This window comes from Etheostoma spectabile, chromosome 15 (assembly GCF_008692095.1).
Source record: "Etheostoma spectabile isolate EspeVRDwgs_2016 chromosome 15, UIUC_Espe_1.0, whole genome shotgun sequence".
In the NCBI taxonomy this organism is placed as follows: domain Eukaryota; kingdom Metazoa; phylum Chordata; class Actinopteri; order Perciformes; family Percidae; genus Etheostoma; species Etheostoma spectabile.
In genome coordinates, this window is record NC_045747.1 from 25217558 (window position 1) to 25234176 (window position 16619).

At 41.7% G+C, this 16619-nt stretch overlaps 2 protein-coding genes across 2 annotated transcripts in view; one reads left to right on the forward strand and one right to left on the reverse strand.

Annotated features, from left to right (window-relative positions):
- Positions 1-5124, forward strand: part of usp43b (ubiquitin specific peptidase 43b) — an 82769-nt gene extending 77645 nt beyond the window's left edge. Inside the window, exon 15 of the mRNA XM_032536544.1 lies at positions 927-5124. Coding sequence (XP_032392435.1) covers positions 927-937 — 11 coding nt within the window. The 3' untranslated portion in view covers positions 938-5124. The remainder of the gene's footprint in view (positions 1-926) is intronic.
- A 9315-nt stretch (positions 5125-14439) lies between these two features.
- Positions 14440-16088, reverse strand: mchr1b (melanin-concentrating hormone receptor 1b). Its single transcript, XM_032536590.1, has 2 exons — positions 16007-16088; positions 14440-15464 (listed from the first exon to the last, which is right to left on the reverse strand). The coding sequence occupies exons 1-2, from the start codon at positions 16068-16070 to the stop codon at positions 14446-14448; spliced, it is 1083 nt and encodes a 360-aa protein (XP_032392481.1). The 5' UTR covers positions 16071-16088; the 3' UTR covers positions 14440-14445.
- Between the last annotated feature and the right edge of the window lie 531 nt (positions 16089-16619).

The following is a 16619-nucleotide window of genomic DNA, read 5'->3' on the forward strand; positions in this document are numbered from 1 at the left end:
CTGATCAGCTTGTGCAAGTAAAAGTGCGCGAGCTGATCATATAGCACTGTGCACCAAAAGGCCTTAAAATAACAATGAAATGCTGCGTTATTGACTTTAGACCAGGTATTTGTTGGTCAATGGCGCCATCACTTTCCGCTGCCTCCAGATAGCAATAAGCCAAGAATTCCCCTGAACACCCCTCCCTGTGAGACCAGCACGCCCATGAGCGCAGGTGCATTTGCTATTTATTTAAAAGACGTGGACGCTGGACAGGAAATTGACAACTGGATGCAAGATAGAGCCCGTAGTGTCAAACCTTGGTAAACAAAGAAATAATAACCTCCTAAGCCGCTTTTAAAGTGCTCATATGCTTATTTTCCAGTTCACAATTGTATTTTGAGGTTATACCAGAATAGGGTTACATGGTTTCATTTTCAAAAAACACCATATTTTTTGTACTGCACATTGCTGCAGCTCCTCTTTTCACCCTGTGTGTTGAGCTCTCCGTTTTAGCTACAGAGTGAGGCATCTCTTTTGTTGGGAGTTGCACATGCTCAGTAGCTAAGTAAGGACTACTAGCCAGTCAGAAGCAGAGTATGAGGGCGTGCCACACTAGCAGCTTACATGATCGCTACGTCACAACTAATTGAGCAAAGCTGTTTCCATCTCCCATTTTGCGCAATGTCTTTTTCAAAAAAGGCAAAAACCACCTCAACTTAGCGTGAAGACTTTTTTGCAAATCCAAGGACATTTTTTCAAATTTTGCGGTTTCCATCAACAGTTTCTAATGCGATACTTCAAAATGTGAATGAAAATACTGTACGTTGATGGAAACCCCATTTTAGGTGATGTTGTGATAAAGGTTTAAAAAACTCATGTAAAAATCTTACATTTGACCTTGGGGAAACCTGCGACTGGTGACTTTGTATTTTTTTCTTTTTGTATGCCTCTGTGACGCCCAGAATGACCCCTAGGACCCCTCTGCTGATTCCTACGCTCGGCACCCATAGGTGCTCCCAGCAGGAGGCGTCACTGGAAACAACAGTTCATCTTCTTCTCTTCCCCCCCCCCCCCCCCCCCCCCCCCCCCCCATAGTACTGTTTCTAAGTTCTTACCTGTGTGTGTCTTAAAACTACATCTATGCAGAGTTGAATTAACTGAGGAGAATACTGCTGTAATGGGATTTTGTGTGATTTTCTTTTTCCTTCTTTTAATTTTACAAAAGCAGTCAACTGTTAAGTTTTTCTTTTTGAGTTTATGATGAATATTTTGATAAGCAAAGGGTGATTTGCATGTTTGTTGGTTTTTTTAGTCCATAACACTCATCATCTGTCACATGGTCACGTCACATGTAAAACTGTTACACACTGCAAACACAACTAACACATGCACTGTATATTGGCTGCTTTAAGAAAAAGCATCATTTGCTTTGATCATTTTCATGTTAAATTACTGACGCACTTTCTGTCTTTATTTTTATTTTTTTAAATCCATATTTTGGTACATAACCAGAGCTAAGTGACATTGCTAATGAAGGAACAATTACACTGCACCTAGACTATATCCACAACGTTCCACTTATGGGATTACTCTGTTGCCGCCGGAAATTCGGCCAGACGTCCGTCCCCCTCCACTTCTTGTGTCGGCGTTCTAACCTCCGGCTGATTTCTGAGGACTATGGTTACCTGGTCCTCAGATCTCTGCAGGGTAAATCCAGACAGCTAGCTAGGACTATCTGTCCAATCTGAGTTTTCTGTTTCACGACTAAAACAACTTTTGAACGTACACATGTTCCACCAAAACAAGTTCCTTCCCCAGACTATTTTCCAGCGGCACCATGGCTCCGTCCGGCCCTTAGCCCCGCCCAAGACGATTGTGATTGGTTTAACGTAATGTCAATAAACTGGAGCACGTTTTTTCTCCCATCCCTGAATGCTGCGTGGACTAACCAGACCCTCCTCCGCAGTGCTGTGGTTGAGGCTCTGGGTACCACCAATGATTCCCCCAAATCGATTTGATTCCTATTCCCATAAGGTCCCCATCTGATTACGTCTGCGATTCAATATATATTAGGTTATGGAAATTTCAGTTAAAATACTGGTTTAGCTTAAATATATAAGAGATTCTCAGAGAACTTCTGCTGTGAGTCGTTCAAGCAAGAAGCAGCACTCAAATATTTTTTATAATGCAGCAGATTGTTTACTAGGGTCTACCGATACTGGATGTTCAGGGCGGATAACGATGCCGATTATTAACAGTTAACCCACTGAGGTTTAACGGCCTTTTAAAGTTTTGTGAAATTCTCCTTTTAAGGGTATTTGCATATGACCTGATCCCCGTGTGTTTCATTTTAAAATGTTCAGAACAACCTGAGCTTTCTGTAGTGAGGCCCAAGTTTGTTCCAGAGTAATGTGTAAAGAGATAATTTGGTCCTAAAGTGGAAATATTTCTCAAATCTCTTGTGAATTGTGGAAATGACTTTACAAAAGTATTAGGTTCAGTAGCGTAAACATCAATCAAAAAGTAAATAAATGTCTAAAATGACATTTTGCAATAATGTCTTTTGAGTAAGAGAGTGGTCTTCTGTCCTCACAGGGTTAATGAAACCGATATCTTTAAATATATATAATATATTTAGTGAATTCATATGCATTTACATGGAACTCTTTGGGGTGGCCTGCCTCTCACCTGGAAGAGCGTGCGCCCCATGTAGGCTCAGTCCTTGCCAACGGCCCGGGTTCGAGTCCGACCCAAGGTCGTTTGCTGCATGTCACCCCCCCCCCCCCCCCCCCCCCCCCTCCCTCCCTCATCTGTTCTAAATAAAAGACAAACCCTAAAACATAGCTTAACAAGACTTTTTTTTTTAAATCAAAATTAAGATTCGGTAGGTTGATAACACATGTAGCAAAGCCACAGTGTAAAAACACTGATACAAGTATATCTTGCATACAAAAATTGTAAATAAATGTCATTGTAATAAACAAAAAAATACTAAATTTAACAATAGTAAACGTCCATTTCAGTATAATCTGTAACTACTGGCGGGCGTGAGACCGGAGCAGAGGGAGACACACAGAGCTGTAGCAGAGCCGAGGTAGCGCTCTGTTTAAATAACTTTACTGGCTATATGTCAAATAAAACACGGAAACAGGTATTCTGCAAATAGCCAATTATCGGCCCCGGTTACCGATTGATCGCTAATGTTGCCATAAACACTCAAAAAGTACTTTTTACTTAACAGGACTAACAGGACATGTCATTGAAAAGGCATATATATAGATATATAGATAGATATAGATATATATTAAAAGGTTGTTACCAGATCACTCAAACGAAGATCCATTTTATTGGGGAATTGATTATTTTAACCCAGCCCTACAAACTTTAAAATTAAAGGCTATCTACGGTTTTTTCCTACCTGGACCAGATTTTCCTATGTTTGTGTGTCTGCGTGACTGTTGGGAACAACAAGCTCTGACGTTGGTCCAGTATGAAGCGAGATCGCTGGAGTGGGCAGCGTAAAAACAAGCTACAATGTAAATTAATAGGGCAACTACCTTGTATTACAAAGTTTTACAAAGCAGCTGACAGGCTCAGATTAATATTCTAAGTGTCTGACAACATTATGGAAATGATTTTCCATAATGGAAAGGAAAGGTCGACCTTTCCGTTAAAGAGTAAGATCTTTTTTTTAAACATAAAAAAACATCTGCGAAATTGCATTGGCTCAACCTACCAGACTCCATGTAAATAAACAGTCATTTTAGCATCGTAAAACACACTTCCTTCAAAAACACTACCACTCTAGTTTTGGTTGAAACAAACCGATTTACATGTGAAAATATGTTGACTTTATACACGCTAAAAGTATTGACATTATAAATGGAGTCTGGTGGGTTTAATGCTAGCGACTTCAAAGCTGTTTCTGGTTAAACAAAGGTTTCAAAGAACTTTTAAAAAGGCTCTGTAGGGATCATTTTGTTGTCAGACACTTGATAATTATATTATAATTATTAATAATCTGAGCCATTCAGTGGCAAAACAAGCACTATTGTGAAGGTAAATACAAGCTGGAAAATTGCCCAATTACAGTAACTTACATTGTCGCTTGTTTCTCGCTTAATACTGGACCAATGTCTAATATGGTTCCCATCAGTCACTTAGACACAAAGACATAGGAAAGGGGAGGTCGAAGAAAAAGTTACCAACCCTTTAATGTGTGAAAACCCTTTGAAAGGAGTCCTTCCTGTGGTTTTTCTTTGGGACCTGTTCCGTGGATGGATGAAGGGTTTTGGCGATGTCATAAAACAGCAGGTGTGGGATTGTTCACACTTAAAAGGAAAACGCACTTATTAACCAGCTCTGAAGTGAAAGAGGATTTTTTTTTGGTGAGCTTCCACCTCTGCTGAGCGATAATGTGAATTCCTGTGTCTGTCACTGAAGTCCAATTTGAATTCTTTCTATCAAAAAATAAAAATAAAAAAATCTAACGTTGATGGGACCGTGTTCAAATGCAAAGCTCAGTTTTTCTCTTTTAGGATGAAAGAGAGGATTCACACTTTGTGCACACGCAATTCTTCTTCTTCTCTGCAGACACACAGGGATGTGATGCGTCCTTAAGGGCAATCATGCATTGTCACGTCCACATAAAGTGTAATGAAGTAGCCACCGCAGCAGCTCATGCTCCTGTATATTTAGTTCACATCCTTTAGTTCATCAGTCATAGTCCCATTGTCACTGGGGATTATTGAGGAATGTAAAAGTGAGAGTCCACAAAGTTGTTTCACTGTAACCGTGTCTCCGTTCTCATGCTGTGTGGTTTAACATCTCTGTTTAACAAACCAAAATGAAGGATGTTTCTCTGACAGTATTTGGGAAATATAGCTAGAATATATTTTGTGTATTAACTTTTTTAAAAGTCTACATTTTGTACTTGTAATTATGTAATTTAAGGACCAGATTCAAACTTGTATGTTTCAGGTTACTGTATACAGTCAGATTAATTAAAAGACATTCTGTACGCAGGGTTGAATAGGACACAAGACACAGACTTGTACTGTACTGGACTGTCTTATAATATCTGCTCAATGTACTGCAAGTTTTATGGATTGCAAATTAAACACAGCTTTTCTCACAAATGAATTGAGTGTAGTTGAATGATTCATGGCCAGAGCGTCAGCCTGTGCATCGCCTCATTCCCATCATGCACCAGTGGACTCTTTTTTTTTTTGTAGGATTCAAGGTAGAGCCGAGCAATACAGGAAAAAAAATCGAATCGCTCAATATTCTGGACCAAATGCTGTACGTTGATGGCGATATTGTAGGGTTGACAATTGATGCTTTCACAAAATATTTTCTCAATTGAGATTTTAGATGAATAATCGTCAATGATGTGGATATAATGACCAAGTAGGTAAAGGCAGAAAATAAAACAGCTGGTAAGTCTAACCCCCAATTTGAACTATTTTCAAAGTTTCTGTATCAGAAATTTGGGTTTCTCTCAACCAAATTGACCCAAAGTAACAGGGATGGTTCCATACAATGCTCTTTGCAAGTACACTGACGGATCGGGATCAGTACTTCCGAGGAATTCTGTTTTTTTTTTGTTCAATTTTATAAGCCTGACGTTGTCGTACTCCGATTTTAGTCAGAATATGAGTCGGATTCTGCTCCATTGGGCCATGATTGTGGGGCGTGTCTCAATCGAACCCGGAAAGAAAAGGCCTCTGCACTCAATCGTATAGACCTACAACCACTCAGAGCAACGCATAGACCTACAACCACTCAGAGCAACGCATAGACCTACAACCACTCAGAGCAACGCATAGACCTACAACCACTCAGAGCAACGCATAGACCTACAACCACTCAGAGCAACGCATAGACCTACAACCACTCAGAGCAACACATAGACCTACAACCACTCAGAGCAACGCATAGACCTACAACCACTCAGAGCAACGCATAGACCTACAACAAATCAGAGCAACGCATAGACCTACAACCACTCAGAGCAACGCATAGACCTACAACCACTCAGAGCAACGCATAGACCTACAACCACTCAGAGCAACGCATAGACCTACAACCACTCAGAGCAATACATAGACCTACAACCAATCAGAGCAACGCATAGACCTACAACCAATCAGAGCAAAACATAGACCTATAACCACTTATAGCAACACATAGACCTACAACCACTCAGAGAAACACATAGACCTACAACCACTCAGAGCAACACATAGACCTACAACCAATCAGAGCAACGCAGACCTACAACCAATCAGAGCAACGCATAGACCTACAACCACTCAGAGCAACGCATAGACCTACAACCATTCAGAGCAACGCATAGACCTACAACCACTCAGAGCAACACATAGACCTACAACATATCAGAGCAACGCATAGACCTACAACCACTTATAGCAACACATAGACCTACAACCACTCAGAGCAACACATAGACCTACAACCACTCAGAGCAACACATAGACCTACAACCACTCAGAGCAACAAGTGACATGTTGACCACAGGGTTTTCATTGCGCCCCATCTTCTTAGCAACCATCAGGTCCAGGTAATAAATTACATTTTTGCCAAATCTTGGATTGCGGTTCTCTGTTCCTCTTTTAAAATGAATGCGCTGTCTACATCTTCTATAACAGACGCGGTGGGGGGATCTACACATCTCATTCTCCAGTGGCAATTGTCTTTGCCAATGGAGGAATTCAACCCAAGCCCTCTTTGGTGACATGGTTGATTACGTCACTGTTGATCATCTGTCCATCATCGTATAAAGCCCGCCTTGACAATTTCATTTGTCCAACCAGTTCTGGTTCGAGCATAGTTGCTGTCGATACACGATCCGTCCTGCGCATGCGCAGATGATAATCCGAATGTACGAGGATTTACAACCCTGCACAATCTGTTCCACAGCTAATTCGGCTAACCGCTAGCTGAGACAGCACGTAAAAGACCCTTAAAGTATATATATATATATATATATATATATATATATATATGTATATATATATGTATACATATGTACATTCAAGACCGGTGTAAATTGGATTCTCTGCCAGAGTCAAGCAACTTATCAGCTAGAATGTCAGCCCTAATGAAGGCAGCTTTGCCTGAAACATGGCGGCGTTGGGCGTAATAAAATAACATTAAATGGAGCTGTGATTCCAGTGTGAGCGTAATCCCTATTCTTTGATTTTACGCTACGCTAATCAAACTTCACAGAAGTAGGCTACATCACTTACAGAAAGGTCAAACTAAACGGCACCGCCATCAAGAGAAATTAGCAAATCGTCCAGTGGCAATTTGTTGAACAATTTCAGGATGAATTATTCATTGTTCGAGGAATAGATTGTCACCGTCTTATTTAGTCCCGCTTGCACACCAACTGTCTTGTAGAGCAGCGGTCTTCAGTGTCTTTTAGGCCAAGGACCCTTTAGCTGAAAAAGAGACCCCCTACTGCATATATTGTGTACAATTTAATTGCATATTAAACTGGGTCTACATTACCTTGTAGGGTGGCCCTGAGTCTTTACCCATTCCTTTTTTATGGTGCATATAATACTAAGCTTTTTAAATATATTTTTTATTTTTATATTTATAAGTCATGTTTTAATGTGAAAATGGGGCCCATGTGGATTGCTACCTCAGATGTGTACCTTAAAAAAAAAGATGATCTCTACTAATAATATGTTGGATTCATGTCAATGTATATTTTCTGACATTTAAAAACTATTTTAAACCATTGAACAATAATTTGGGGGCTCCCCTGCAGCAACTCTGAGGACCCCCCCCCCCCCCTAGGGGTCCCGGACCCCTTTCTGTTATAGAGAACAGAAATCAGCTGTGTGGATGTGGTGCGGTGACTATTCAGTTGATCTATTATGTCTTTTTGTTTTTTAAGAATATTTTTGGGGCTTTTTTTAAACAGGCTTGTGGTTGACTTGTCTGCACTTACTTTTTTGTGTGATGTTTTTAATATATTACTTGTATCTTTTGATATGTATCATCTCGTATGTTCTATGAAACTACGGCACTTTGAGATTTGTATCTGTAAAAAGCGCTCTGTAAATACATTTTACTTCCTTACTTACAAATATACCCAAGAAACATGCGATGATCATGTCATGGAATTGCTAAATCCTGCATCATTTTATGGTTAATGTCTTTATTTGGCCTATATAAAGGCAAAAGAGATAAGTGACAATTTTAAAAATACAAATATAAGGGAATATAACCCAGTAAAGCTCTCACACATTTTGTATTGCTTTCAAATATGTATTCTCCTGTAGATCAACACTGATGTTGGGTCTTTTTCTCATAACTCATAATTCTTTTTTTATTGTGCACTGGGAATTTCAGTCAAACTGGTGTTGGTTTAATGATGGGTTGGTTTGTGTTTTTTTTTTTTGTGTCTTTGTTGTTTTGTGTTTCTTTGTAGTAGTTTTGAATCTCTTTATGCTCTTTTTGCATCTCCTCCTGAGTGTTTTGCTTCTCATTGTGTCTCTTTTTGGTCTCTTTGTGTCCTTTTGTCGTCCTTTTGCATCTGTTTGTGTTAGTTTTGCATCTCTTTGTCATCGCTTTGTATCACCTTGTATCATCTTTTGTGGCTCTTTTGTGTGTCTTTGTATAATCCGTCCATGGGTACGCCTCTACGGTAGCCTTCGTGCTATCTTTTCCACATTTATCACGACTTTTCATGTGCCAGGGACATGAAAGGCTAGCTCAGGGATTTCTCCGGACTTGCTGCTTTCTGTGGTTCACACACCGACTCAAACGTTCCCAGTTTGGTGGACGCTGAGAGAAAACAGCTGCAAACGAGCTGAGAAAGCTCGAAATCAAAGCGCTTTGGGCAGCAACGGCCACCGGTCGCCTAGTTATCTGCAGCTCTGTCAGAACCATGCATTTTTATTACAGACTGCTGGGGAAGATTTGAAATCTAATTTCATGGATTGTTATTCTTCACCACAGGGTATTGCAAAAAAAATAACTGTGTATGCACCGCAGACTGACAATATATGTTTACGTTGAAAGGACATTACATGTTTCCTCCAACAGGTATCTCCAGGTTTTTGTGTTTATTTTCAGAAATTATGGGTTTTTTTGTGCAGCCCATGGAATATAAAACTAATGTCAGTTGATTTCTTTTTTTTGGAATGGCTTTTATCTGTTTTTACACAAGAACTTTTCAAATGTTCTAAATGTCTTTCAACTCTTTCAACGCAATTTTTAACCCATTAGGCCTATTTCATTTCATAAGAACCCATTTCACACAATAGGTCCACTGGTGGAACAAAAAGTGAGCGACTGTGACTGACACAGGGACAGAGCAACGTCAGCGTCACGCAGACTTTTATTACCTCCCTCACAAAGTGGATCCAGGGTTTAGAGTGAAATAATTGGCTCGCTGTTTCTCTGTTTTAGGTTAGGTTGATTGTCTCCATGAATAGGGAATGGTCATGCGAAGGCCATGTCATCCTGGCTTTATTCCACCCCTCTGTTCTTTTTGAGATAATGGGTGATAGCCTACTTTGATTCCTGTCTTCACATTTGGAGAAGCGCAGATGTCTTCCCACTGTGAAAAGCTGAAGAATGTAATTTTTTTTTTTTTTTTTTAAGAAACGGTGCTCCGTTATCTCTCTTTAAGTCTGAGAACGTCACCACGGATGCAACTGTTTTTAACTGTTTCCAACTTATGTGACCTTGATTAACTGTTTCATTTCATTTCATTTCATATTTATTATACAGGAAAGTCAAAAAAAGTTACATTACAATGCAAACGGGCCTGACTCAGTTCAAGAACTGGTTTTCAGCAGGTTCCTGTTCTGCAGAAACACAAAACCTAGCTACAGCACGTCAGGACAGACATTTGTACAGTACATCAGTAAGGACTAGACAAATTTAGACAACTAAAATAACAATACAGTTTACATAAGGACAAAGACATTTGTACAAGACATCAGCTGGACTAGACAAATACGGACAATGCAAACAAGGCTTGGACAATACAATACATGAACAATTAATGCGTGTAAAGTGTAACTGTTGAGAAGGAGCTGTTTATGCCTTTTTGAAATATGTGATGGATGATAAACTTCTGATGTGATGCGGAATGTCATTCCAAATCTTGGTGTATGTATGGAAAAAAGATTCCTATTGGAAGTGTTTAGTTCAACACTTTATCTGCATTTTTCTTTACAAGAACGTTGCAACAATTAAAACACACAGCAGCTACAATAGACATGGCAAAGTGTATATTTCACATCAAAGATGGCCAGTTAGACACACACAGACACATAACTGCATCACAGCATCACTAGCTTGACAGCCACAGAGACAAAGCCAGTGAGACATAGCAGAGCCGTAATGCACACCTTTTCTTTCTTCACGGTACAACACAATAAATGACAGAATGCAGAGTGATCTCTTCTTTTGTGGCTGTTATGCCAGCAATTCTCTCTTCTTATTCTTTCAATAAAGAATCATCATTCAACAGTAGAACCAGTGGAGGAAATGGTTTAGAACACAACAATAAGCGGCAGAACGTCTTCTAAGATCCACTAGCTGGGCTTTTACACGCTGTCTGATTAACGCCTGCAGCTGTTTGTTCGAGTTTGAGTGGCGTTGCACTGTTGAATACAAATGGTTTGACATTTCAGACGTGTTTGATACAGACTCAGTGACGCGGCACAGACACAGCCCCAATACAGACAACATTACAGACGTTTAAAAAGTGACAAGCTGCAGCTGGAGCATCACCGTGAGTATGGATTCCGTGATTTGTACGAAAAACAAGAGTCACACAGATAGATGATGGGCCCTATTTAACGGCGTGACGCACCCGGCACAGATGCGCGTAGGGGGTGTCCAAATCCACTTTTGCTAGTTTGACGGCGGAAAAAAGGGTCAGTGTGATGGGCGCATGGTTCAAAAAGGTTGTACTTGGTGTCTTCATTAATCGTTACCAAGTGTCATCTCCCATTCCCTTTAAAGGTCCCATGACATGGTGTGGCCTTGACCAACTGACACTTTGCTCGTTTGAAAGCCATGATGTCACTTTCTTGTGGGTGGACCAAATTCTCCAGAGAAAGGAGCGGTAACCTTTCCCCTTATGACCTCATAAAAAGCAACCTTCTAGATCAGACCATCTGAGCTTTCATTTCTACCATTTCTTGCCACTGGGGGGCCATAGGCAGGCTGGGGGAACTCAAATTAATGTTAAAAAACCTCATAAAGTGAGGTTTTCATGCCATGGGACCTTTAAAAGACAGGCGCATTTGTACCTTGGCGCATTGATATTATGATGGCGGATTTGCACCTTAACATTTTTATTTTTAATCTTTTGCATGTGTGTGTGCTACTGCGCGGCCCTGTGTGTGTGTAACAAGCATAGTGAGTGTGCACTGTGCACAAGCTTAGGCGCATTTTACTAATTAGCTGTCAAAAATTGCAATGAAATGCTGCGTTATTGACTTTAGACCAGGTTGTTGTTAGTCAACAGTGCAATGATTTTCTGCTGCCGCAAGATTGCAACACTCCCAGAATTCCCCTGAACACACTTCCCTGTAAGACCAGCACGCCCATGGGCGCACAGATGGGTGCAGGTGCATTTGATATTTAAACAACAAGGGTGCTGGACGGTAGATTAAAACTGCGTTGGTCTTAAAAGAGCAAAGGCACTTTGCGCCGCACTGCGCTGCCCTGGGTGCAAGATAGGGCCCGAAGTGTTTCTGTTCGGAGGATGAGCGGCTACTTGTGGCTTTCTGGGTCAAAGTCACACACTTTACACAACATAATGACATGCACAATAAATACTGATTGCAGATTGCCACATGAAGCAGCTAATACATAGAAAACTAAACTAAAAAAACTAAAAAACTTTGCAAATCTGACAACTTCTCACATTGAACAAAGTAAAGGTGAAGGTACCTTACTGTCACATACACATACATGTAGCAAAATTCCTTCTCTGCATTTAATCCATCCCTCAAGGGAGCAGTGGGCGGCCATTTTCAGCGCCCGGGGACCAACTCCAGACCTGATCCAGCACCTCAAGGGCACTGGCTGGAGAATCTAGTACATGTTTTTTGATGGTGGGGGACACCCACGCTAACGTGGAGAACACACAAACTCGGAATGAGTTTTATGAACGCCTTACACCAAACGAATGAGACAATGGTAAAGACTCATGATTTCATTCCCACATTGGAAATTTGTCTGTGACAGTGGAATCACTTGAAGTCATTTGGTGTAAGGTTGATTTAACACAATGAAATACTTTTACCATGTGTTTTAATTCACTTGGGGAAAATAACATGGTGCACATTTAATTATGTTTTATAATGTATTATTAAAAACAATGATTTGCTACTCATTTGTTCCTCCATTCATTTAAATTTAAAAAATGTTGCTGGAGGCTGCAGACGTGCAGTGGCGTCATGGTGTTCTTATCCTTGGCTGTGTGTTTACATGTGCAATGTTGTCATCTGTGGTTGTGAGTTGCTACAATATGTGCTGTTTTCTTTATTCGTTTTCTTTTGAAATTATTATTACTCGCGACCAAGATAAATTATATTGTATCGTATGCGTTTGTAGCACTTAGTTTTGATATATTTGATGTAAAAAAAGTCCCTTTTTAGCTCAATTTGTAAATGATTGACCTAGTGTTAGCCATTTTAAATCAAAATGCATTAAAGAAAATGGTGTCATGTTGATAACCAACAACGTTAGGAGGCTTTCAGTCACACACGGGCCTCTCTTACAAATCAGCCTGTGTAACTTGTTTTCCATTGCTGAATGGTTGACCTAGTTTTCTGTACCTTTCTGAGTCTAATGATTTCATATTTTGTTCCTTTTGTCTCATTTGGATAAAAGGGTGAGTAAGTATAGGCAAACGACTACTCACAGTACACATGGCTTGGAAATCTCACAGATAATATCACTTTGCACATAACTGTATGTACTGTGAGTGTAATAGTCCCATTTTGAGCGGAAAATAGGTAATTCCCAGTTTCTTAAATTGCATCCACGTTTCCTTCACTTGCTTCCCTTCCTCTCGTCTTGTCCCTAGTCCGTCCCACCGAGGAAGCACGGGAGAGATGCGAGGAAATCATGAGAGGAGGGAGGGAACGATGAAATGTGTTTAAGAGGGATGAGACGTCCTTTCCATGGATTTGTCAGCTGTATGGGCGTAGTTAGTAGTAGCTGCTCTCTCGTATCCTCGCTCCTCGGTGATCCCTCCTCGATGCTCGCTCCTCGCTCCTCATGGCAGAAATAAGACGGCCTTCACGAAGGAGGGACAGAACAACTTCCGGTTTAGCTGAGGACCGTCCTTTCCATGGATTTGTCAGCTGTATGGGCGTAGTTAGTAGTAGCTGCTCTCTCGTATCCTCGCTCCTCGGTGATCCCTCCTCGATGCTCGCTCCTCGCTCCTCATGGCAGAAATAAGACGGCCTTCACGAAGAAGGGACAGAACAACTTCCGGTTTAGCTGAGGACCGAGGAGAGGCGTCTTTCCTCACGTCTCTCCCATGCTTTCTCAGCGGGACAGACTAAAGACACACCAACCCGATTATTGGCGGTAGGACAGTCTAGCGAGGTCAGTGACCCGTCTGTTCCTGTGCCGCTGACCTTCATTTGGGCCAATTTGACATGTTGAATCGGAAGGCGGGCAGCCAATAATCAATCTGATTGGTGGAGTGCTATCCTGGAAATGACGAGCTGGATGAGCGTGACTAACGCCTCTCATCGTCTGACGAAAATATTTTAAACTGAACTTTATCAGTCTGAAATTAAGACATATTCAGCAACTAAATGTTTTCAGAAACACGTTTCGTGAACAATTTTCGTAAAAGTAATAATAAAAAAGTAATAACCCGAATTTTGTATTTCGAACGAGCCGCCATGACTGTCTGGCTTTGAAATTCCAGAGAAGTGAGATCCACCTGACGTGTTCGTCCAATCAGCCGATGGTTTTCATTATTTGGTCATCAATACAGATTAGCTTTGGTGTTGCTTCGGTGTATTCCCAGGCACTTTTTGACCAACTAGGGGAGGCAGTCAGTCCGACTGCCTTTTCTGCCGAAGGTCGGCCATCGGGTTGGTGTGTCAGAGAAAGGGATGCAAGTGAAGGAAACGTGAATGCAATTTGAGGACCTGCGACACAGCCGCCATAGCTCATCAGAGATCTCCCTCCTCCATCCTCGGTCCTCAATCCTCAATCCTCCTTCCTCGCTCCTCTGTGCAGGAATAAGAGCTTTAAAACAGCCTTCACTAAAGAGGGCCAGAAGGATTTTTGGGTCGATAGTGGAGGAAGGAGATATCAAATATAAGACTTGCAAAGCAGCCATTATGTCTCCATGTAAAGCCCAGCAGTCAGAAGTGGCAGGTGGCCATTTTGTTGGCCATGGCCGTTGGCAGTGGTTAATAAATGTCCATCTCAGTGCACAGTGACAGGCAGCATGTTTGGAAGTAGTTCCCTTGCTGACTGCGATGGTTGAGAGCAGTCAGGTGCCATCCTCAGACTCAAACTGCCATCGGCCAGAGCCGGGGACACTCTGAAACCCCTGGGCAACGGGCGAACGGCTACAATGAACTGCCTCTTGAACGTTTCGCTCAATACAATGTAGATAAACGGGTTGATGCAGCTGTTGGCGTAGCCCATGCTGATAGCAATGTTGTAGGCGTACAGGAAAGCAAAACTGGGCCGCTGGACTCCGAGGTGGGCCAGCTGCAAGATGTAATAGGGGGCCCAGCAGATGAAGAAGGCCACGCATATAGCCACGGCCATGCGGGTCACCTTTCTCGTCCGCACCCTGAGGCTGCGCTGGGGCAGTGGAGCAACTGTAGCCGACATGTTTTGGAGAATCTTGAAGAAGACCGCACAGATGACCACCCAAGGCAGAGCAAAGGCCAAGAAGAACTGGTAGAGGGTGAACCAGTATGTATCCGTGGCTGGGTTGGGCAGCAGGAGGGCGCAGCCTACCGAGCCGTCCTTCAGACGCATGAGTCCCGCGTACATCCACACTGGGGTGATGGAGACCAGAGAAAACAGCCACACCAGAGCCACCGCTGCCCTGGCCACGAAGGGGGTTCGAACGTGTTTGAAGCGGATGGGATGGACAGTTGCCAGGTAGCGATCCAGAGTCATGACTGTCAGGATGTAAGTACTGACAATCTGGCTGTTTGAGTCCAGCGCCGTGATGACGGTGCACATGGTGCCACCAAAGCACCAGGAGCCGTTGCCCACAAGCTGGTGAATGAGGAAAGGCATGCCGAGGAGGAAGAGCAGGTCTGCGATGGACAAGCTGAAGATAAATATGTCCGGCACTGTGTGCTGGGAGCACAACTTGGTTTTCTTCACGATGGTGTAGATTACAACACAGTTTCCAAAGATCCCAAAGAAACAGATGACACCGAAAATGCTGGGCATGAGCACTTTGTTGTACTGCTCATGTTCTGAGGATACAAACAGAATATACTCTGTGTCAAACACTTATACCAAGCACTGAATCCTGTTCCTTCCCCCCCTCCCATACTATTTGTTTCAGTTAAAGCCTCTGAAGGCGTTTCAGTTCTTCTGGCTGATTAGACCTCTGCTCAGGTTGAAGGTGGACCAGAGCGTTGATGGGAATGTATTAGGTCACAAATCTTTTCTCCTAATAACAATGATAAAGGTGTAATTTCTCCTCCTCTAACAGGTGCAACACAGGAGACTGAAATATGTCAATTAATCAGTTTAAACCCACGCACACAATCCTGGGGAGAGGTATAATCAGCCAGATTAACGGAAAAAAACCTGTGTTCAGATCCTTTAAAGTTCAAGAAAAAATAACTAATATGAATGAGCAACTCCCCAGCTGTAGATCACATAATCTTGTCTTGGACAATAATTTAAATAAAATAAATTTGTAACATAGCATTACAGTAACTGTGTGTTTTCAATTAAATCCAAGAAGTATTACACTACACAAAAAAGGGGGAAGAAACAAACAACCTACCTTCTTCTATTTCGGGCGAAGTGAAGGGTGAAGAAGATGAATTTGAAATGCAGGAAAAGTCCATCCCAGATAGCTTTGTGTAGTCTTAATAAAAATAACAACTTAACATAACAGTTTTTGGTACAAAATAAAGTCCAATTATACACAAGGAACAAAAAGAATAGCAGCCTAATTTATTTTATTTTTGAAATCCTAAATGGATTTGACAGAAGATGTCAGACGCGCGCATGTTCTCTGTCATCCAAAACACTTCATCACTAGTGCATGCAACAGTAATGCTTACTATTTGAGAGAGAGAGAGGGAGAGAGAGAGGGAGAGAGAGAGAGAGAGAGAGAGAGGGAGAGAGAGAGAGAGAGAGAGGGAGAGAGACAGAGAGAGAGAGAGAGAGAGAGACAGAGATTTCTCTCATTGTCTCCCCTATTATAAATAATAGCCTCTCATCTATCATGAAGATAAACCTCTCCACTAGGTGTCAGCATTGTCAAAGTATTTAAATGTCTCTGTTGTCACCTCACAGATCAGAATTAAAAGCAGATGTCCAAGAAACGAAAACAGAGACAAATACGACCAAATATTTGCCAAATGATGAGTTATGCAGTGGGAAAACAGCTA

Coding starts and splice junctions, on each gene's coding strand:
- mchr1b (XM_032536590.1), bottom strand. CDS start 16,070: ATGGACTTTTCCTGCATTTCAAATTCATCTTCTTCACCCTTCACTTCG. Junction 15,465..16,006: donor TTCGCCCGAAATAGAAGAAG/GTAGGTTGTTTG, acceptor TTGTATCCTCAG/AACATGAGCAGTACAACAAA.